The sequence below is a fragment of the Nilaparvata lugens genome, chromosome 10, assembly GCF_014356525.2.
Source record: "Nilaparvata lugens isolate BPH chromosome 10, ASM1435652v1, whole genome shotgun sequence".
In the NCBI taxonomy this organism is placed as follows: Eukaryota; Metazoa; Arthropoda; class Insecta; order Hemiptera; family Delphacidae; genus Nilaparvata; species Nilaparvata lugens.
The window spans coordinates 11,099,330-11,123,299 of NC_052513.1; the positions used below are offsets into that span (position 1 = coordinate 11,099,330).

At 35.0% G+C, this 23,970-nt stretch overlaps 1 protein-coding gene across 2 annotated transcripts in view; it reads right to left on the reverse strand.

The window, feature by feature from the left end:
* Nucleotides 1–23,970, reverse strand: part of LOC111054731 (pre-mRNA-processing-splicing factor 8) — a 45,377-nt gene that overhangs the window by 16,057 nt on the left and 5,350 nt on the right. For both annotated transcript variants that reach the window (XM_039436273.1, XM_022341827.2), the window contains exons 2-20: nt 23,453–23,766; nt 22,532–22,700; nt 20,862–21,026; nt 18,402–18,617; nt 16,279–16,491; nt 15,441–15,566; nt 14,425–14,530; nt 13,826–13,973; nt 12,791–12,953; nt 11,823–12,040; nt 10,890–11,116; nt 9,654–9,863; nt 8,540–8,656; nt 6,786–6,992; nt 5,238–5,401; nt 4,756–4,882; nt 3,931–4,123; nt 3,045–3,232; nt 1,381–1,619 (exon numbers count right to left, since the gene is read on the reverse strand). In XM_039436273.1, coding sequence (XP_039292207.1) covers nt 1,381–1,619; nt 3,045–3,232; nt 3,931–4,123; nt 4,756–4,882; nt 5,238–5,401; nt 6,786–6,992; nt 8,540–8,656; nt 9,654–9,863; nt 10,890–11,116; nt 11,823–12,040; nt 12,791–12,953; nt 13,826–13,973; nt 14,425–14,530; nt 15,441–15,566; nt 16,279–16,491; nt 18,402–18,617; nt 20,862–21,026; nt 22,532–22,700; nt 23,453–23,747 — 3,491 coding nt within the window. In that variant the 5' untranslated portion in view covers nt 23,748–23,766. The remainder of the gene's footprint in view (nt 1–1,380; nt 1,620–3,044; nt 3,233–3,930; nt 4,124–4,755; nt 4,883–5,237; nt 5,402–6,785; nt 6,993–8,539; nt 8,657–9,653; nt 9,864–10,889; nt 11,117–11,822; nt 12,041–12,790; nt 12,954–13,825; nt 13,974–14,424; nt 14,531–15,440; nt 15,567–16,278; nt 16,492–18,401; nt 18,618–20,861; nt 21,027–22,531; nt 22,701–23,452; nt 23,767–23,970) is intronic.

A 23,970-nucleotide genomic window follows, 5' to 3' on the forward strand; every position in this document is an offset into this window, starting at 1 on the left:
AAAGCTTCAACCCAAGCAACTAACTACTTCCAACCCCATTTTCAGTAATCACTAACTAGTGTGCAACAGTGTAGGTGACTGTGTGTAAGCCTTCAACGACAACTTGATGCCGTGAAACTTGACGAACTGAATAGATATTTTCTATTTGTTCAAGTATCTCAAAATATGGTACTTTATGCCGTGAAGCTTGGCAAATTGAATGGCTCAAATTCCTATTTGTTCCAGCATCTAAATAAATTGCACTTGATGCTGTAAAAATTGACGAACTGAATGGATAAACTTTCTATTTGTTACAGTATCTCAATATTATTATTAGCGTATGGCTTTAGTATCTTAGTATCTCAATAGATGGTACTTGATGCACCATTGAAAATTGAAAGTGAAAATTGGCGAACTGAATGGTTCAACTTTATTATTTGTTCAAGTTATACAGCCTCAAATAAAAACCCCTGAACATAAAAATAATGAAAATTTAAACAGAACATTTCAATTAATAAAATAATGCAAAAAATTTGGTGGGGTGCACTCACATAACTTTCCTTGCCGTTATGAAAATTGATCACCTGACGCTAGTGTTCACGCGCATCTCAAGTCTACTATTCAAAAATCTGAGCCAGCTGGTGACAGGACAATAACGCTGGAGACACACGAGGTCTGCTATCTCTTCATAGTGAATGATTTAATAGTATCAACAATTACCAACAGTTTGCAATTGATTAATAACATTTTCTCGAATTTCGAGCTCATTTTCAATTTTTAGTAAAAATTTTACTGATCATTAATTGTAGAGATTTTCATGCTCAATCTTTTCCAATTGGAATTTTTTGTTTAAATTTTATCTGAAGCCTGATAATTGGGAATCTAAAATCAAACTTTGCATAGAAGGGGTGGTGCTCCTTAAATTTTTACAGATATGGGACTTGTGGCAGTTGATAGAGCTTATCAATAACTATTTTAGGTATAAATTTGATCAAAATCGTTGGAGCCGTTTTCGAGAAAATCGCGAAAACCCCTGTTTTTTGATAACATTTTCGCCATTTTAGCCACCATCTTGAATTGCATTTGATTGAAATTGTTCGTGTCGGATCCTTATATTGTAAGGACCTCAAGTTCCAAATTTCAAGTCATTCCGTAAATTGGGAGATGAGATATCGTGTACACAGACATACACACACACAAAAAAACACTTCTATGGACTCAGGGGACCTTGAAACGTATAGAAATTTAGAAATTGGGGTACCTTAATTTTTTTCGGAAAGCAATAATTTCCTTACCTATGGTAATAGGGCAAGGAAAATAAAATCTTAAATAACAGGAAACCCATCTAAATAAATTGTACTTGATGAACGAACTGATAAACTCCCGAAATGATGAACTGACCTGAAGAAGATGTGTACGCGATCGATGTAGCGGCAGAAGAGCCGGATGGGATGGGCGGACTCTGTGGCCACGTCCTGGAAGGTGAGGAACTCGTTGGGCATCTGAGGTGGGCCGGCCATCTCCGAGGCCCGCTGCAGACCCAGCACCAGCAAGTCCAGCACTAGGCCATAGTACTGCACTATGAACGAGGCGAACTGCAGGCCTCTGATGATACCGTAGCTGTTCGTGTGGTTCATGTCCTACATACAACGCCACAAAACTAAATTATTTTCCCGATAAACACGGTAAGAAAACATTAAAATTGAAATATGCTTAAATACGGAATTTGTTTCAATGAAAAGAGTTTCATACAACATGAGAGCCTAAATTACACGATGTAAATGATAATAAAACTAACTAGTTCATCAAGACCTGGTTGCACAAAAGCCCGTTAAATCTTGATTGTGATTAATTTCGAAAACTGATTGGTTCTCGTGAAATTAATCACGATTATAACCTTTTGTAAGCTTTTGAGCAAGAGGCTTTAAATAAGACTTCTGTAGAATAAAAATTATCAATCAAAATTGGTGATCATCAAGATCACATTTTGGTAATTTATTCTACAAAACATATAAGTGAGAGATTATTGAAAAGTAATTATTTTTTATAAGTCTAATCTGTGACTTGGTTGCACAAAAGCTTGTTAAATTTTAAACGTGATCCAATGCCACGAAAACGATTCAGAAAGGTATTTTTTCAAAAGTCTTCCCTAATTATTGGAACTCGGGGCATTTAGGCCGGTTGCAGACGAACCACTATCGCATGTGGGATCGACATACCACTAAACAATACGCAGAGAGACTTTCACAATACATTCGAGAAAACGCGCATTAGTGCAACAGTTTTCAAATTTTTGTATCCAAAGACCTTAAAGATGCATAGACTCACATGCATCGCTAGTTTCGTACTTGGAATTGAAATCCGCCATTGAGGGGGCAACCCATAAGATTATTACATACCAATGCCACCAATGCCTTTGTGATCTATAGTATTACAAATATAATAGATATAATATCTCGTGCTAAAATGCCCCAATGGCGGCCTTCAATTTCAAGTAAGAGCTATCATTGGGAAGGCATAGGCATTGTGGGTCTATCTCTTTAAGGTCTTTGTTTGTATCATACTTGAGTGTTTTTATCAGATGTTTTTATCATACAGCTGTTTCCAAAGTCACAGCGTCTGCGATTGTGGTACAGAAGCTAGGGGAAGCGTAGTGCTCAAACCAATGGTACTACAATCGAAAGGAAAATAATCGCTACCACAGCGCGCAACGTCATGTGGAAGAGTATCAGTGCCACTGCCATGCCTGCCAATGCATTCCATATGCGTTGCGTTCGTGGTAACACAGATGGAAAATAGTCGCTCCCACATTCCACATACGATAGTGGTTCGTCTGCAACCGGCCTAAATCATAATTGCATAAATGCATTATTGAAGATGAAACTTTCATTGGATCAAAAAGATACTGACTAAATCAAAAATAATTAAGAAATTAATCGTTTATTGTAGTAATTTTCGTGTCGAAATGTATGAGTTTTTTAATTCGGTATCAACATTTATAGGAGGAAACTTTAACCTCTTTTCTTAATTGTAAAGGTATAAATTTAAAATGGATGATTGTTCACCTTGTAGTTGATGACAACGTTGTTCTTTGCTGTCATGTAATCGGCGATGTTGTGATCGACGATCAGACGAAGGAGCCGATTGAGCAATGTCAAATCAATTTTCTCATAGATCTTCTCGAACTTCGACTCCAGCAGAACGTTGCATTCACCTTCCGTTACATCCCATACATCTTGAAGGTTGTTGATACCTTGAAAATAACTCAACTTATTAGTAACGTTCAGACTATTATTGTCTCTCCCAATCATTGAGATAATTTGGGATTGTATGGATAAATAAATAGTAGTGTATCACAGAAAAGAAACTGAAATTAAAACTCTTAAGAAAACATCAAAGCATAGAAATGCATAAAGCTGTGTTCAGATTTGAGCACCACGAGCACGCGCATTCCACTTTTCATCAGCTGATTATATCTATATTCGTACAGAAACAGTAAGACGCGTACCATCAGCTGATGAAAAATGAAATGCGCGTGTTAGTGGCGCTCAAGTATGTACACAGCGTTGAATAACAAGTAGAATCAAGACTCCTGAATAAACATATCAGAAGCATATAAATATATCAGAAAATAAAGTGAAGTCAAGACTTCTATAACTCATAATAGATTAGTTATTGACTTCAAATCAAACTTCCTGAAGTAAACTGCTACCTGAGAAAATATTGAAGGCAATGTTGTTTCGAAGGTTCTTTAGCTTTACAACTCAAGTACTAGTTCCACTGTCCAAGATTGAAATCCATGATATCTGATCCAAGTTTTCAATCAGGATCTACAGCTCCATAGTATTCACACTAATTCCACTAATTCCATTATCCAAGAAGCACACGATCATTAACCAAATTCATCAATGAAATAATTCTGTAGCCAAGTTGTGTTTAGCGTAGTCCTACCTTGACACCACTTGTAGACGAGCAACGGAGGCGGTTCGGTGTCGGATGGCTTGACCCAGGGCGGGAAGAGTCGCCGCTTGTCGGCCTCGTACCACAGGTACTGATCCAGGTAGGCATCAGTGATCTTCTCCAGTGGCTCCACGTCGTACACCGGCACCAAATGCGAGTACAAGTCCATGAACTCTATTCCAACCTATCAGCAAAAACCATCTCACATTATACAAAATAGCAGTACAATATCATACACTACAGTACATTATAGCCAGATAATTTAGTTCAAACCGAACCTCGATCACAACATCCTTTAGTCTCTTTTCTTCTCCATCCCTAAAGCTTCAAGTTTTTAAATTTTTAAAAGTTCAAAGTACAGCTAGGATTGAACGCCGTCCTTGTAACACTACAGTAATTGAAGAAGCATTAAAATGTTTTGCTGAAGCTTCACTTTTCCACACAAAACCACTTTTTTATCGTTTAGTCCTATTATTCATAGTTTTTATATATCATTCCTGATTTTCGATTTACATCTGTTTTGAGTAGATAATTTGAAATTGAGATTACACTAGGCAATCAATATTTTTAGGCATATTGATGCCAACAATGAGTACTTCAACCGTTCAAGTTGATTCATAAATATTTTTTAACCTTTTTTCAATATCTGAATAGTTTTATTTATAAAACTAATATTATTGACATGATATTACAGGCTTGAAAACACAAAGTAACAGGTAAAAACTAGGACTCTTCAACACATTGAACTCAACTCAGTTCGTTAAATGAACAATTAACTAAAGAAAGGAGTATTAATTTGAATAAAATATTTCATACCTCTTTGAATGCTCTCTGAGTGAGCAGATGACGTTTGATACGTGACAAGGCTTCGTGAGGATTGTCATAGGCCTGTTCAATCAGACCAAGCTCTTCACGCTGGCTCTGATTCAATCGGGACTTCACACTGTAAAACAATACAAAAACCATTCGATAAATCCTCTCACAATCCTGCATAGGACTCAGTTCAAACGTATTTGAACATAAATTTAAAAATGTTTTCAGACTGTCATACATGTTATAAATGACTAGTCTCAAAATAAGCTTGGATTCCGAGAAAACAAAGACAACGCATATAATTTTTTATTGAATTATTACATTATAGGCGTAGTAGCCTAATATCAATAAAATGTTCTATCAGTATGTAAACATAATGTTTGTTATTTCTGTTTCCTATTGTCTTGTTTTCAAATATTTTTTTCAGATGAAAGAGGTTATTTCAATCAACAACCATTAAAACCGATAGCTAACATGATTAATACCTGTAGGCTTCTTTGAGCCGTTCCAGCGCCAGGATGAGCAGTTTGGTGTCGTGCTTGTAGGAGAGAGGGGGAAACGGAATGGGTGCGAATCTCCTCGACTCGAGCCAATGCACGGTCGTCGTGTAGATGGCTACTGCTTCCTCAGGCGAAATGTACGGTCCATCCTACAATAAATATTGAATACATATTTAAAACCGAAAAATATCTATTTATTATTTCTGGTAGCAGATTAATATAATACTCAGCCAGTAATAATACCTTAAGGCCCGGTTTCTAGGACACTCATCAAATCTAATGGTCCGTTAAATAGGTAGGTTTAATTGTCTATTAGAGATTGTTTGTTTGAATTAGGAAAATAATAAATTGGGCCGCATAAGTTAGGGTCTAAAAGTTGAACGCGATAAATGATTAAAGAAGAATTATTATGAAAATCGAATAACCTATTTTTTACCCCAAACATATAATTCAATCATCAATAAGTAGAAATTTCAAGCTGATTATTGACGTAAAATGTCTTCGAAATTATCTATTCAACTTGTAAATCCGAATATACAAAACAAATGTTCAAGAAAAAATAGATTTGTAGTATATTATGAGCAGTTACGAAAGTCGTCAAATCATTACAAAGTACAAATACAGAGTACCGAAGTACTATTATTACCTACGGCATTAAATATACAATACTATGAAAATATTTAAAAATGTTTAAATACTACAAAATACAATAAGTCTGAACTTGGATATACTCAACTAATATTCAACTGAGGTTAACTATTACATTCAAGTGTTAAGAGCTGTTTAAGTGCTTATTAAATAATTTTTCCAACCAAAAACATCGAGGATTGACAACCAAAGATAAGAGAGTTAACTTTTGTTCATATTGTATTGAAATACTTCTCTTGTGTTGTATGTATCTAATAAATGAAATGAAAAAAGTTGAATCTACTACAGGAATAACAATTCTTTATACTTTCAGACTAATTAAGCGGCCCCTATATTGTTGTACGCAATATCAGTAACAAACAACCAGAATAAACATGTCATAGACGCTGTGACCTGATGTTGTGTTGTGAGTAGATACTATCATAGAGAAAAGATAGCATAAGAATGTATCATGGTGTAGGGTTATTTATGTTCCATATTAATCCGATTTTTTGTCAACTCAAATCGACTACTGTCTATAATTACTGATTTGTCCAGGTGAGAGTGTAAGAACGGCACAGTATGAAAGACTACCAGCTTCAGATAACTTTACGAAAAAGATCTACGTGCACTAACGGGTGTTTTGAGCGGGTGAGTGTGGGAATGGCACAGTATGAGAGACTACCAGCGTCACATAGCTTCACGAAAAAGATCTACGAGCACAAACGGCTTGATTTAACAGTGACATTAGGAACAAGAACGCCCTATACCATGGCATATCTCCTTATGCTATCTTTTCTCTATGGTACTACAATGTACAATAATAGTGACCTTATAGGGACTGATTAAAACAATTATTACGAATCTTTTCTTATGGTGGAACTAACGAATGGGTTGAGTAGTGACCTTGAGGTAGTTGTGCTGGCGCTCCTGCTCGGCCTTGAGGTAGAGCCGGGTGAGCCGGCCGAGGTTCTTCTTGCAGACGGTCTTGTCGACGGTGGCGCCTCGCCTGATGCGCTCTCTGTTGTAGTGCGCCGTGTTCGTCCACCAGTCTGCCTTCATCTTCACGTAGCGAAGGATCATGTTCTCGATCGGAGTTGGCAGGCCTGGCACCTGGAAACAACCATTTTCACCTTATTAAATTGAATATTAGGAATTCATTGCTACTAGAATGCTAAAGAACATTTCTTTAAATTGTTTAGTCAAAGGAATATGTTTCAAATTGCAGACTCATGAAGAAAATAGAAAGATTCGAATTCACATAGTTTTTCTCGCAATACTATTAAACATAATTTATCAATATAACATCAAAAATTGTATTTGCTCCTCCTCCTACATATATTATTATACCTCACAACTTGCTTAGATATCAAATGTAGGCATCTACCACTCGTAGGCCCGGTTAGACAAGATCATGTTAAATTTAATCAAGATTAAATGCCACGAAATCAATCAAGAAGTCATTTCTGATTGGTTCCATCTCATTTAATCATAGTAAAAATCAATTCAATCTCATTTAATCATAGTTGAAATTCAACAGGCATTTGTGCAGCCGGGCCTCATTTATTCCTTAGTAATGTTTGGTGTCAAAATCAATTAATACGAAAACAGATACAGAATCAGCTACAACTCTATCAAAAAGGCAGAATTTTTTTTTTACAATTATGATGTATTGTAAAAAATAATTCAAGTTCTGGTTGAAGGTTAGGATGGGTATCCACCAATATAACGTTAAAATTGAAACTTATCGCGAAGAATCTTGATCTCCATACATTATAATGCATTTTTACATGGATATTAATAATGGATATTTCAATATACGAGGGCTATTTTTTTTTTCAACTTCCGATGTGGTATAAAAAAGAAACTAGTGAGAGTAATTGAAGGAATTTATTATCAAAAGTTATTTACATTATTAGTTACTTCTCAACATAGTCACCATTCAGATTGAGGCATTTTTCATACATGGGTACAAGCTTCTAAATACCTTGTTCCTAGAAGTTAGCCGCCAGTGATTTGAGATGGTTTTTCACAGCATCGGAAGCTCTTCCCTCCTAGCATTTTCTTCAGTTGCGGGAAAAGGTGATAGTCGCTTGGTGCTAAGTCTGGGCTATACGCCGGATGGTCAAAAACGTCCCATTTAAACCCGTCAAGAAGATGCTTCGTCACAGCAGCACTGTGAGGACGGGCGTTGTCACCCTTGGCCCCCTTCGTCATGAATGTCAACTCGTCCATCTTTAAATTTCCTACACCAATCACGCACTGCACTGTCACTCATAAAGCTTTCACCATATACTCGTTTCATTCTACGGTGAATTTCTGCTGCGGATAACCCTTCAGCTTGCAAAAAACGAATTACACTTCGCAACTCACACTTGGCGGGAGATTCTATCATATTAGCCATGTTTATGTGTTGCTAGATGAACTGGTAATGACGACAGATGGCCGAAAACGAGTGAGGTTATAGTGTGAGATGTGCATAGTCAGCTGCCGCGCATTGTTGGCCAATGCCGCTCGCATTGCCATCTAGCGGCAGGATCGGAAGTTGAAAAAAATAGCCCTCGTATTAATTTAAAAATATAAAATTCTGAAACATCTCTCAATTCAATAATTTGAAAATAATAAGTATGTATAGACTCTATATTGAGATGCAGTTTTACCTTCCAGGGGATGTTTGCCTTCCAGCAACGCCAGGCTTCAGAGAGATGCTGCAGAATTGTTCGCGCCTTGTTCTGCTTGATTCCTTCCGGCATCATGTCAACGATGTCGTGCATCACCTACCAACACAGAAACAACTACATTTAACACTAATAGTAACACAGATAGTTGAATAATAAAACGCAGAAGAAACATCAATACATTATCTACATATTATTATATTATACCTCACAACTTGCTTACATATCAAGTGAAAGTATCTACCTACTCTAATTTATTAGTCTTTAAATCGAATAGTTCTTTGTAATTTATTATATCCATAGAGGTACTCAAGTTTTTGATGGAATAACTTTTACCCTTTTGTTCTTGTTTCAAGTATTAATATTTTTCTCTACCTAGTACTACTTCATTGTCACTTGAAAATGGATTATAGGCCGATACCGGACTTGTCTTTGAAAAATAATAAAAGGGTACCTAATGCTGTAGTACTTACTTCAATCTTTTTTAAAATATTCCTGTTTCACACGAACAAACTCAACAAAATTGAAGAATCTAAGTTTCAACTTCTTTGACTGTTCTAGGATCACATTTTCACACATAATGATAATATCGTACGCATTTTAAGATTTTATGAGGTAACCGATGAAGTAATAATTTTTATATCGATCAAGCCTTGGTCATGGATGAGACTTGATTTTGAACTAGAAACGAATTGAATTTGAAAAGAATTGTGAAAAAATTGCAAAATTAAGTTTCAGTTGGCAATCGTGATAATTGGGACTTCAAAATCAATCTAAATATGTGTATAACTACTGTAGTAGTGATTGATAAAATACTTGAAAGACAAATCAAGCAAACGGGACAACTGGAGAATTGAATGATTTACAACTCAACAGCAGTAAACATTCCTTCCAATTGGTATCCAAATTTCAGAAAATAGCATTGAAACATCATTTTTTATTGAATGTAGAACGAAGTTATAATATATTTAAGTTATTTTACTTGTTAATACTCTGTATTTTATCAGTGATTATTGAATTTCACATTCAAAAATCGATTACTTTGATATATAGTTTAGTGAATGATTGAGATGGTATCATCATATAAATGACTCACAGAGGCACGCAGCTCGAGATCGAAGTGACTCTCGACACGCTGCTTGGTGACAGTCTTGGCGACGCCCTTGGAGTGGCGACCCTCGAACTGCCTTGACAGCAGGTTGCCCAGCCAGCGCTCCAGCAGTGGAGTGATGCCTCGCATGAAGAACAGCCACACTCGCCAGCCGGGCGCCCAGATGCCGCAGCCTGGACCCTTGCCAACCGGCCCCTACACCAAACAATATTATTACAAGGTACTACTGTAATTATTATTTTTCAAATGCATCATTAGTTTATTATTGAAAACCACAGCAACGTCTACACCATAACCTAGTTTTCAATTTTTTCAAACTTGATGTTGTGTAACTTGAGTAAAATTGAATGCAAATAAATTTCTACATCATGAAATGAATGTGAGTTCCTTCAACAGGGTGCTGTATCACAAAGTTGAACACTGTGAAATAATTAGTTGAAACTGCCAAGTTGAATCACATTCAACTTAAGCTGGAGGGTATTCGGTTATTCTGAACAGTAAACATGATAAATTAAGGCATTTGAGAGTGGGAATTGTTCCACTTAGGCTGGCCACAAACGAAAGGACATGCATAATGAACATGTGTGTACAGGTGTGTAAATCCAAGATAAAAAATATCGAAGATATGTGCAATCATATTTAAATAAAATGTGCAAATATTGTATAAATAAAATCGTAGAAAGCTTTATTGCGAAAGTTTTTTTTACAATTCCTAAACTCTGTTGACAGTCTGAGAAGATATTACAAACATCTTTTGACGTATCATATGCTGCAGAAGCGCTTCTCCCTTGGGGCAGAACAAAGGAGGAAGAAAGAAACAAAGTGTTATACTTAACACTTCAAAGATAGATAGCATAAGGATATATTTCATAGTATACGTTGTTTATATTCCAAATTTCAAGCCGAATTTTTGTTAACGCAAGCCTATTACTTTCGTCTACTGTCTATTATTACTGCTAAGTGGGTATGAGAGTGTAAGAACGGCACAGTATGAGAGATCACTTAGCTTCACGAACAACAACTAATAAGACCTATTTGCTCAAGATAACAGTGAAATTTGGAACATATACGACCTATACCATATACTAATGCTATATTTTCTCTATGATATTACAAACTTCTTTTGGCGAGTCATATGCTGCAAAAGCGCTTCTCCCTTGTTACAGTTCTTTATAACAAACAAAAAAGTAAAGAAAGAAGCAAAGTGTTGAGAGTACTAACAGTGTTGAAGCGATAGTAGATGAGATGCTTGAGATCCTTGCACATGCGAATCTGCCGCATGAGCTTGTACTTGTAGCGGTACATGCCGGTGAGCTGGCCGACGTGCGCGAACACATACTGCAGGCCATCTGCCAGCTGGAACGCGTCCACGTTGTTCAGGCGGTACTGCACGTGCGAGTCGATTATCAGCTTCGTCAGGCGCAGGATTTCGCGGCACAAGTGGAACGCTGCACACAACACAACACCAGTATTATTTATTCATTTAGCGTATGGCTACACTATATTTGAAACACAACAAATATAGAGCTCATGAGCCTCAAATGCCTAGATATACACTGTATTATATTTCCAAATTCTTTGAGATGTTGTGTAGTTTTCGGTCAGGAGAACATAAGTTTGTTCATAAACATAAGTTACGTTACAAAATAAAATCTCTTCTGAATTAATCAGAACTGCTTGTGATACATCATGAAAACACGAGAATTAAAATTATTAAAAAAGAATGAACTAATAGATCTTATCATGGAAGTGCCCTTATTCAACTATTATAAGCTACCAGCTACCCATGTCATAAGAGTACTAGGTAGGGGTTGAAAATGTTTTAGGTGTATTGTCCTAGCTTCATTGTTAATGAGATCTACATTAAGGTATGTCTAGAATGTTCCACAGTTTTTAACAACTGGGGAAATTATTGATATAGTTAAATATACTAATAATATAAACAATTTCTAATTTTCAACTAAATTTTCAATATTTCGTCTTCCAATGGTTATCACATGAATGGGACTTGAGCTACAATCCATTGTTTAATATACCTTTAATGATTCTAAAAAGCACAATGCATCACAGGTTTTAGTATAAAATACGCACATCACCTTTCATATATTTTTTTATTCGAAATGAATATTTTCTTATTTTAATCGCTTGACTTACCGTTTCCGAATCGAGACTTCTTTCTCTCTTTGGTTGTGAGGGTCTTGACCGGTTTCAAGTTGAAGTTGTAGTCGAGATGCAAGTAGTTGAGGTTCTTTCGGTGGATGAGCAGGTTGAGCATGTTGTAGCCCTGTCTGCACACCTGGAGGCCGGCTTCAACCCAATCCAGCGTTGTGCTCTGGAAGAACTTGGTGGCTTTGAACGACCGGAACAGATACCTGTCGACATCAATCACACCAACCATTAAACAATTTGGAAAAAATACATTTTTATTATATGAATTCATTAAAAATATTAAACAACACATCAATACAACATTTGAAAAAGACCGGATTGAAGTAATACAATACAGTCATACAGTACGAAGTACAATAAAATTATACAATACGAAGACAAAACATCACAAAAATTAATTGATGATAGAATAAATTTATTTTTGATAATAACTAATTCATCATCCGGTGGAAAGTCCTGGTCTCGTATTGGGTGCCTCCCCAGGTAACAGATTAGGGAATGCCTCCTAGATATAGGGGATACCGAGGAAACCAAATACCCTGGGCGGACCAAATCCAGTAAAAACCTGCCCTTGCAGACAGAGCTCAGATGTACTTTTAAGGCTAAGGGAAGAAAACCCTAACAGAAAATTTACAGCTGCCTTGTAGTTTGGTGTTGGCTTACTTAGAGAAGAAAACCAGAAAAAAATTACTTGGTCCACCAGGTTGGGGGTTGGGCGAGGGGCTAATAAAAAGAGCTTACTGAGAATCCTCAAAATGAGCCTCGGAATAATGATTGGAGGTGAATTGTCGAGGAGACCAAGTCCACACAGGGCTGTAGCGCTTCTTCGTAAGTAATTCATCATAGAATGCATTTTCTATTTGATTGTTGATCACTTGATTGTTGATCGTGTTCAATTATTCGAATAATAATTATTATTAATTCTATAGACAGAAATGAAAATCTGTAATTACCTCTTTTTCTGTGCCTTGGGAGGACGATGCTTGAGTGCATTGAGAACGTAGTATTTGAGAAGCTTTTGATAGCTGACTCTGACTTTGACAGGCTGGCCTGGAGGCACATGCTCTCTGTACCAGGTTTTCACGAGGGGAATGTCAATGGCACGACGACAGCGACCTGAAACCAAATACAGAATATGACAGCATGAAACTAAATTGAATTGAGACATTATCCGGGCAGTAGATATATAATCAACCTTTTCAGAACAATGTAATATTTTTTTCCTACAGTTACGTTGAAAAGTGGCCATTGCTGCACTGATTACAGAACGCAAAGAATCACTTTTCCGCTCTAGTGCGGGAAAAATTTTTCTGCACTCCAGATTTGCAACATGGCAACGCAAAATACTTAGTAGGTTATATGGAGCAACAGTGCAGCAAAATCAAAATGAAGTTGGTAACAGTGACTGCTGTGGCTGCTATAGTGAGCAGAGGTGCAACCAAGCACAACGCGATAATTATTATTCATTATTTATATTATAACCAAGGACAACGAGGACTTTAGGATTTTAGGATTAAGGTTTTTATCAATAATAAAATTACACAGAAAAACATTTGATGCATTTCAGGCAATTTTAGCCATAATTACCCACTTTTCATATTCAATGGTAACTGTAGGAAAAACTTAATGTGAAATACGTGCGCAAAGTTCCTCTGCTGCACTCAAGAAACCATTCCGCCCTCGCCTACGGCTCGGGCGTAAACGTTTCTTTCGGTGCAGCAAACTGTCACTTTGCGCACTAGTTGCACAAATAACTATTACTATCTTTTATTCTGTTCAAATTTTAGAGCTTTGGCAGGTAGAACTTACCATATTTCAACATTCTAAAATTATTTTGAGTGAAGATCTCTTCTTCATAATATCGGTCATTCTGACAATCATATTATTATTTAGTTTAGAAATAGTTTTTTAAATTATTATTTAGTTTAGAAAAAAACTATTCAATACAGAGTTGGAGAATAAAGACAAATTAAGACGTCTATATTTACCTGATCGCATGTTGAAAGGTCTAGGGGCCCATAGAAGTGCAATACCATTGGCCGTGTTGTCGGTGTAGAGAGGAGTTTCTTGCAGGAAAGGTTGGACATCTTCGGGCAGTTCATACTCTTCATCATCGTCCGGTAATGGTTCAGTAACCTGTCATTAAAAAAAATGACATCATGAATAACATTGGGGAGAAGTAAAATTTATAAACAATTAATTGATGAAGTTGAAAAATAATTGAAACATGAGTTCAATCATTTGTGATAATAACTATTCACTCCGATCAGATGAGTGATGATAGGGCTCGGTACATTTGGAAGGGTGGGAGCTTTTATGAGTTTCAGAATCTTGGGTAAATATTTTTTGAAAATTTTAAGTGTTAAAATAATTTATTTATTTTATTTCCAATTTTTACAGAAATCACATCATAAGAATGATCGGGAGCTCATTTAAAGAGGTCTGTAAGAGATTATGAAATGACGTTACGGACCATAACTTGCGCTTCAGTAATGGGGAGGATAATAAGTTTAACAAATGAATAAATTGAAAGATGATAGTTGAATGGAATTATATTATAGAAAGTATGTAGAAATGGAGTCCTCACCTTTTGAGAATGTCTGTGCGAAATGGGATTAATCAGCGGATCAAAGTAGAAAGCTGGTAAGTCAGGATCTTCCGTTTTGATGTAGACAACGTTTGGTGCATGGTACCTGGAATAAATGATAACTGAATTAAGAAGAGCACACCCATCGCTAAATAAAATTTGAAGAATGCGTTCAAAATTATTTTTAATTGACAAAATTGACATTTTCTCAGTTTCTAACGAGTGAAATCTTCACCAGCAATAGAATTGGTTCATCGACGAGAAATCATCTGATTCATAATCTCCTTCTCGTGTACCTAGGACTATATTTTAAGATTGAAATGCAGGCATTAAAAACAAAAGCATGACTTACACTTTTTCAATGAAAAGAATCGTGAGAAATTAGAGAATCGTGTGAAAATCCAATTCCTGAGAAACGTTTGTGAAATTTATAATAGATTATACTTGAAAATTATTCGAAATTCGATGGTTAATAAATATTATGATTGAATAAAATAGAAAATGTGTAGAGATAACAGCAGCTTGTCGTCGGACTATTGACAAACAAACCAATATCAATCCCAACGAGATTTAATTTATGCTGTGAATAGTAACAAGAAAAAAACTTCAATCTCTTGTAATTTTTCTCACAGCAATAATATATATTTTCTATTTTCTTATTGGTACATAAGAAATAAGTTTCAAATTATTTTTGTAAGAAATGGGCAAACATCCTCATGCAACTCGACTAATGAATTTTATTTCATTTAAATTGGTATTTGAATAAGTAATATGGTTCTTATTTCTCAAATCCTAACAGTATTACCAGCTAAATAATAATACAAGTATCGAACAAACACAACTGATTTGGTAAACTGAAAATGAGGATTCGAAAATAAAACAAAATTAGTAATAATCCGAATTACACCCACATTACAAGTAAAACTGTATGTGTTAATCTAATCAATGAGTTAATAATTTAAATAAAAGATTGAAAAACAAAATAAAAAGCCTTGGAAATGGAATGCTATACCTACCATGAAAGATGGACGTAATGGGGAAGATTGTTGTATAGATACGGGAAAGCAATTCGATACTCAGTTCTTATTGGCTGCCTGATGATGATCTTGTTGATATCATTGAACTCGTTCCAATCTTCATCGCTGTAAATAAAAACTGTCTATTTTAGATAGCGTATAATAATGTGTTTAAGGTAAACAAAGAATCGTCATTAAAAAATAATACAAAGGTAGTAAAGTATTGGACTAAATGAAAATTCCTACAATAGATTACGACTAGGTATTTCATTGTATAATACAATCACTTATTCACTTTACTTATTTAAAAATAATTTGAATATTTATTGAATTGTATTACTCAATTACAAGTATGGAACCCGGTTGCACAAAAGCCGGTTAAATTTTAATGGTGATAAATCAGAGAAGGCTTCTCTTTATTCTTTATTCATTTATACAATAAGTACATTATCAAAATGATAGGGAGAGGAAAAATAAGGTAACCTTGTGCTAGTCCTCTCCCAAATTTAGATAACACATAGTCCGAAATAGGTTAAGTCTTGTAGTTCTTCAATTCACAAAATTTTCAGTCCTCAAGTATTTTCAAATTTAGATGCTTCAAAACTAAACAAAGAAGAAATATTTTACATTATTAAAACTAAAATAGGAAATATCAACATATTAAAAATATAATTTTGAAGAATCACCGAAAAACAAACTTAATTCTTATCTCTGATTGGTTCTCTTGGAATTAATCACCATTAAAATTTAACCGGCTTATGTGCAACCGGCACTGATTCTAGTTGTTTGAGTACTATAAACAACAATATAGGCGGCATTGTGTATTGAGAATACTGACGCAGGATTCGAATCCTTGATGAGTGGCTCGAACTTGGGGCCGCCGGGAATGGCCATGTTGAGGGCCTTGGCGGTGAAGAAGGACTTGTGGTCGAACAGATAGAAGTAGTTGACGTCGACCAAATCGGTGAGCAGCTGATTGGCCAGTCGGTACAGTGTGGCCATTTGCGGCAGCGACAGGTTCCACTTTCGGTATGTTGAACCATTCACGTGTCTGCAACAAAATTTAAATAGTGAATAAATAATAATCTGAATCTTAAGAACACGAATTGACGATATCGAAATTATAGGAATCCAATCGATTTTCTGTGTGAATCTCTCGATTTGCTGTGTTGAAATGAAATGTGTGTAAATTGTGAAATTCGATTATATTTTTTAAAAGTCATCAAAACAGCTGTTCTACAGATGAAATATCTCGACTATGTTTTCTTTTTATGAACTGCTCTACCTACCTACCTCATGCACGAGAAAGAGGCTACAAAGTCCATTTCTCAAGGATGGGGTGGACCCCCCATTAGTATCCCAGAAAGTAGACTCATGCCAGTTAATAGAGCTGATAAATAGACAGGGTATGAATTTGAAAAAAATCGGTCAAGTCATTTTTGAGAAAATTGTAAAAAACATGGATTTCTAGTATATATCCGCCATTTTTCTCAAGAATATTACGGAGCTCCTGCAATTTTCCCAGAAATGAGACTCATGTCAGTCGATAGGGCTTATGAATAGCTAGCTATCCATGGTATAAATTTGAAGAAAATCGTTAGAGCCGTTTTCGAGAAAATCGTGAAAAACATGGTTTTTTAGTATATATCCGCCATTTTTCTCAAGAATATTACGGAGCTCCTGCAATTTTCCCAGAAATGAGACTCATGTCAGTTGATAGGGCTTATAAATAGCTATCCATGGTATAAATTTGAAGAAAATCGTTAGAGCCGTTTTCGAGAAAACCGTGAAAAACATGGTTTTTTAGTAACTATCCGCCATTTTTTCCGCCATCTTGAATTGAATTTTATTGAATTTCTTATTGTCGGATCCTCATGGTATGAGGACCTTCAGTTTAAAATTTCAAGTCAATCGGTTAATTAGGAATGGAGTTATCGTGTTCACAGACATACACACACACACAGACCGACACCCAAAAATCATGTTTTTGGACTCAGGGGACCTTGAAACGTATAGAAAACTTGAAATTGGGGTACCTTAATTTTTTTTGGAAAGCAATACTTTCCTTACTATGGTAGTAGGGCAAGGAAAGTAAAAAGGAGCCGTCACTATCACTGATTTTTTAAATAACGAGGAATATTTGGAACCGTTTCAAAATTTGATAAACAACAGTGTATAGTTTTATGGTGAGTGAATTAATTTTAATTTTTTTATTAATTTTTAAATTAAGTTTTTCTTAGAGAGTAAATATATTTCAACAACCTTAAATTAATTTCACTTCAAAGTTCTTCAAAGGGAGCAACATGAAACTCAAACAAGATAAGACTTTTCTTCACTGAGAGTTATGCCCACATGAGCGCCATGCTTGGATGATTGATGATGGATGATAGATGACTTTAATATATAAATGAACTATCCAGTATGTAAAGGTTTTGCGATAAGATAAGCAAAGTCTATATGGTCTGTGGTGCATTCTGATACATGTAAAATTAGATATTATGATCAGTTATTGAAGATATATTAATATTAGATATTATGATCAGTTATTAAAGATATATTAATATTAGATATTATGATCAGTTATCATGTATTAATATTGTATTGTGCTATAGGAGAATATGGGTTTGGTTCTGGACGATAAGAGTCCAAACTTAAGAAAGTGTTCACGCTCAATCAGGAAGACAACCTCGTGGAGATTGTGGCATCAAGTTAAGTCTGATATGGAGCCACCGAAGGAGATGCTTAGGATACATCCAACTAGAGGCTTTAGTAGGGCCAAAAGTCGACTTGAACATAGTAGGTCGTGGTAGTAAATACAGATTTTTAGTCTCTTAGATACTTCAATTGTTTTATCTGCGAAAAAGATTGAAAAGAGTTCTTCTGCAAGAAGATATTCAAATTGAACCATTTTAAAGAAAATTACATTATTTGATACAAGTATGAGGTTGAAGTGCGACTCACTTAGTTCCGACGAGCGGTTTGTGATCGTAGAACCACTTGAGAACAGCGGCATCCTCGTCGTTGTCCAGTTCAATCTGGATGGCCTCGAGCGGCTCGACATCCAACACGTTGTCGGCGTAGTCAAGCGGAGGCTCCTCGTCGTCAAATGGAGGGAACCTCATGCGCTTGAAATGCCTTCTGTCTCGCTTCTCTCTTCTCATCATTATCCACATCGTTCTGAAAACACAAATTATATTAATATGCTTAGAATGGTTTGCCATATTAAGCAAATTTGTAAGGTTTCAAATTAAAATTGTACATGATGACTTGCAAAGAGTATGATCATTGAGAAAAGATAGCGTAAGAAGATATCAGGTATATGTCTCGTTTATGTTCCAAATTTCAAGCCGATTACTGTCGACTACTGTTTATTATCACTGTTTTGACCGGGTGAGAGTGTAAGAACGGCACAGTATGAGAGACTATCAGCGTAAAATAGCTTTCACTAAAAAGGACTACTAGGACTATCGCGTTGAGTTAACAGTGAAATTTGGAAAATAAACGCCTTATACTATGGGATATCTTATGCTAATTTTCCTCTATGGTATAATAGAATAGAATATTTTATATAAGCTCAGACAATTAGTTGTGTTTGTATTCATTTTCCATTTTCAAGACAGGCTATCATAAATCATCATATCAAGGCAGACAATTATTGTTTTATTAAATTTATTATTCAATTGGCTGCAGATTATTTCAAACTACATATTGGACAAATTTGGAAATAAAGTTGTGATGAGAAAGCTCAGATAGCGCATTCTCCAACCCCAGTCAGCGAGAAAGCCATCTCGGACAGCTAACCCATCTGCTGGGGCAGTCAGCCCACATTTTTAGCTGATTTCAGGACCCCTGCGCGATTCATCATTGCAAAGTCAGCTACGTCATTACTGGAATGAATACATAATTGAGAACATGTAAACTACTTGGGGCCGTTTGCACAGTGTAAGTTTAAGCTAAAGCTTAAACCAAATCTGGATTTTTTTTTTGTTTAAACTGAAATTCCGTTTGCACAGTATCAGTTTAATCTCTGTATTGAGTTTAAACTCTGGGAAAGTTTAAACCTCCAAAGCAGAAGGTTTAAACCAAATAATTTGGATTAACTTGACATCTGTAAAGATTTGATGGGTAAACAGCTTATAGTTAATTATTTTTCGACGGTTGTTTTTAATGCTTCTGTAGACAATAATCATTATTAATTTAGGTTATAGTGAATCATTATTTGAATGTAAAAATAATTGTAATGGAGGAATTTTTAGAAGTTTTTAATGCGATTGATAAAGATGACTGCGAAGAAATTTTGAAACTGAGAAAAATTGGGCAAAAAACAAATAATTTAAATTTCTGGGATAGAGAATTTTTTTAACGGTTTTGCTTGAGTACAGCAACTGCCAATTTAGTATTTCGATTGAATAAACCACTTAATAGAAATTAAGACAATTTTTAACAGTGGTCTTCGATTGGAAAACATGTTTTTAATAACACATAAATGAGATATATTGCTTTCGAGAGATTTCTAATAAACGAGGAAGACCACTGTAGTAGATCCAATAGTAGATTTAAGCGTAACAAAAACTTTTTTATCTTACATTCTAAAATATATTTTCTGGTGCCAACTAAACATATTTTTTTAAAGAATTTCTTGATCGCTTTTCACTTTTAGAACCGTACAGCTTACAACTCTGTGGATTTTGAACAAGAACAAGAAAATACTAAAATAGTAGCTACATAACCTCAAATTACTGATGGTTTGTAAACAAATAACAAATTTCCTGTAAAAATCAGCCTTCCTGATATTATAAACGATGACATTTTATTACCAACTTAACGCTAAACTAGTTTAACTTAAACTGGATTAGTAAATGCACTGAGAAAACCGATTCAAGTTTAAACTTTCGGATTAACTTAAACTCGATTAACTTAATCGAGCTTAGCAATCTATACTGTGCAAACGACCCTTAATAATCAAATCTTAATCAAAATCAAATACTTGAAGGCGCCAAAGGAATATTCCTATAATATCAATTCATCTATTGGATGTGCCGAAAATAAAATATCAGGAAACGAATAACCAGGCATTTTCCCAAAACCGCTAAAATTACACAATATTGGTCAATTAAATTGGTTTCAATTGATGTTCCGTTCATATAGAATTCCACACACAAATTAGAAATTACCTTATTGGACTATTACTTTAAATTTCAAAATGTAAGTTGGATTAAAAATTCTAAAAAAATTCAAAAAGAAAAATTAACACATTCACATGATCACGGTAAGTAAAGTTACTGAATAATACTAGATATGAAGATAAGTTAATACTAGAAATAGTAAAAAACCCAATACTTTTATCTTTTCAAATGTTATTTTTATAACTGAACCTTTTACTACTAGAATAGCATTGATAAGAAAAAATACTTTACTCACCCCCACTGAGCGATATAAACCGGTTCGATAACCCAAGGAATTTCGTTGACAAAAGTGATAGCTCCAGTCAGGTGATACAGCGACTTGACGTCACGAATCTGCTCCCAGGGCATCGGCATGTTTTCCAGAAGTTTCATGACTGCGTGTGGCATATACTTCAACGCTCTGTCAACAAAGTTTACAAATTTAAAAGTACAGGACGAATATTTTGAACGATTGCTCTAAATAAAATACATCTTTGACATTACTGAATTCTAGCACGATCAATTCTTTAATTATAAAAATTAATGAACTATTTTTGATTTGATTAATTATCAAATTAATCATTATTTATTAAATTAATCATAATTATTTTAATAATTAATTTGATTAATTATTATGTGAATTTGAACAACATAAAGTTCAAATTCAAAACGTAATAACATAAAGTTATACAATTTTAACCGCCCAGATGGTAGAAAGAGAAGATCTCTAAAATACTAAAGGGCGAGTCGTGGGACTTCATTATCAACAAACTTTTGCGTTCTATTAAACTTCTAAATTTTATTGAATTAATTAATCTAATTAAAATTTTGACGACAAATAATCTATATAGTTTCATTGCATTTTCTATAAAACTGCCTGTAAGATTATGCTAATAGGACTGTTAGCGTGATGGTAGCGTGAACTTCACTAATTTCTCTATTTCAAATGAATAATTGGGGACTCGGTCAATTTAGAGTATCAAACATGAGCTAAATTAATATAAGGGCACACACTTTCTTTAAAACTATTAATCCCATCACTATTGAGATGTTATGTACCTACACTATTTTTGACTCACTGGTATTAATCTTCAACACTCACACATTCCCTTCATATAATTAATTAACTACTTCAAAAAATTCTTCGGAGAAAATAATACACATTAACAAATTCAAACAATAAACAAACACGTTAATTTTGAGCCCTCGAGGCCCGAGGCTACCTCTAGATTGTGAATGTTATTCCGACCGCGGCTTAATTGGGACTGATCTTTTCCACGCAAATTATGTTCCCCTTCCAACAACGAGACGAAGGTCCACGTGGAGACAGAGCACAATTCCGTGGGAAAGGAAAAAGTAAGTTTGAAATATTTACAAATACTCGTGTATTTTCCATCGCTAATGGAAATACAGTTTCGTGAGAATACTTCAACCCTGCATATAATTGGAGTCTTCCCGGACGCAAGTTAGCAAAATCTTAATGTGAGAAAATTATTTTTCAACAGAAAAATAAATTTTTCTCGATAAAAATTCACACAGAAAATTCAACTACAATATTACTAAAGTCTCATCATTGTTAAAGTCCTAATTCGACTCTTTTAAAAAATGAGCCCAATCAATAAATATATTACAATAACATCATCATTACACAATCATCTGAAATATAATTTTCAAATGGAAGAAGTCAATTACTAAAAACGATTTTGATTTTTAAAAAACGTACTCTACGGTAGGTGGCAATATGAGAAAATCAGAATATATCATAGAAGATATTTTTTTTCAATGTAGGTTATAGGCCTCAAATTACAATGTAGGTTATAGAACTCTCATAGAAGAGAGTTCTAGCGTGTTTCTAGAATCCTATCTTAATCTAGCATAAACACCTATCTATTATTCTAGCATATATGAATGAAATATAAAACCTACCCAAGGTACACTCTCTTATCATGTCTGTACTTTCTGCTGCTCATGTCTCCATGGTCTCTTATAATTTTTCTTATGTGTTCTGGGGGCATATCTTCTTTCTGAGCATCGACAAAGCCGAACTTCCTTTTTTCTGAAAATCTTTTCGATTGCAGCTGCTGCCATTTTTGAGCTAAAACAAATTACAAATAAGAAAATAATTACATAGTTATCTATTGGTATGAATCAATTACAATGAGAGAACAATGCTTGTGACTTGGCTGCTATTTAGTTTAGATTGTTCAAGGGCCGTATGCACCATCTTAGTTCAAATACCTAAAGATTGATATCTCAACTATTGGTTTGATCTCGGTATCCGGTGTAACACATTACACTTTACATTGTGTAATAAAAAAATCAAATAAGTATATATATTTATTTATTCATCTAATCATTGAAAATAACACAACTTACAGAAAAGTACCACAAGCTTAAGCCCAAAACGGTTATAATTCCAATTCATACGAAAGTCCAAATTGTAGGTTATGTATTACTTTCACATTTGTGAATTACACACTGCAATCAGATTATTGAATTTAAAAATACTTTTAAAATGAATTAAATCAATTACAAACTATTAAAAAAGTCCAAACTTTGAAGAAACTGTCAAAGTTTATCTGTATGTAATCGTAGATTAGCGTTCACTTGGATGGTGCACATTGTCCATATACGACTAGCACAGTTGAAAAACAAAATTATTCTAATTCAAAAGAACCATATTTCAAACTGATATTAGTACTGATTGGAACCAATTTAATACAACCATGGTATTAAACATGGTGTTAAATAATATAATATTTTATGAATTGCAACTTATTTTTGTGCTGACACAAAAATATGTTTCACGTACAACTTGTGAATAAATCATTATTGTTGGAAACGCACCTTTTTCCTGCAACTTCTCCTCGGACAGTATGTCAGGCAGTTTGGGTAGCACGGGCTGATGCAGTTGTTGTTGTTGCTGCTGCTGCTGTTGTTGTTGTTGTTGTTGCTGATGCTGTTGTTGCAGCTGATGCACCTGTGCAGCCTGCAGCTGTGCGTGCGCATGCGCGGCCTGCACTTGCGCTTGCGCCTGCGCGGCTGCTTGCGCGTGCGCCTGGGCGGCGGCCATCTGCGCATGCGCCTGCTGCTGCACTAGCATCCATGGCGTCGGCGGAATCAGGTAGGGCGGGATCGACATTCCACTGATCGTCTCCTACCTTACTCAAACAAACAAAAGCAGAAAATAATGATAATGAAATATTTATTGACTAATTATGTTTTTAGTAGCATATTTTACGATTTTGTATTGATGTTTTATTCACCTCTGACAATGACCGATGTTTGTAACAAGTCAAATGGCAATAAATATATTTCTATTTCTAGAGATAATTAATAAAACTTTACTCTCTTCAACTCACGAC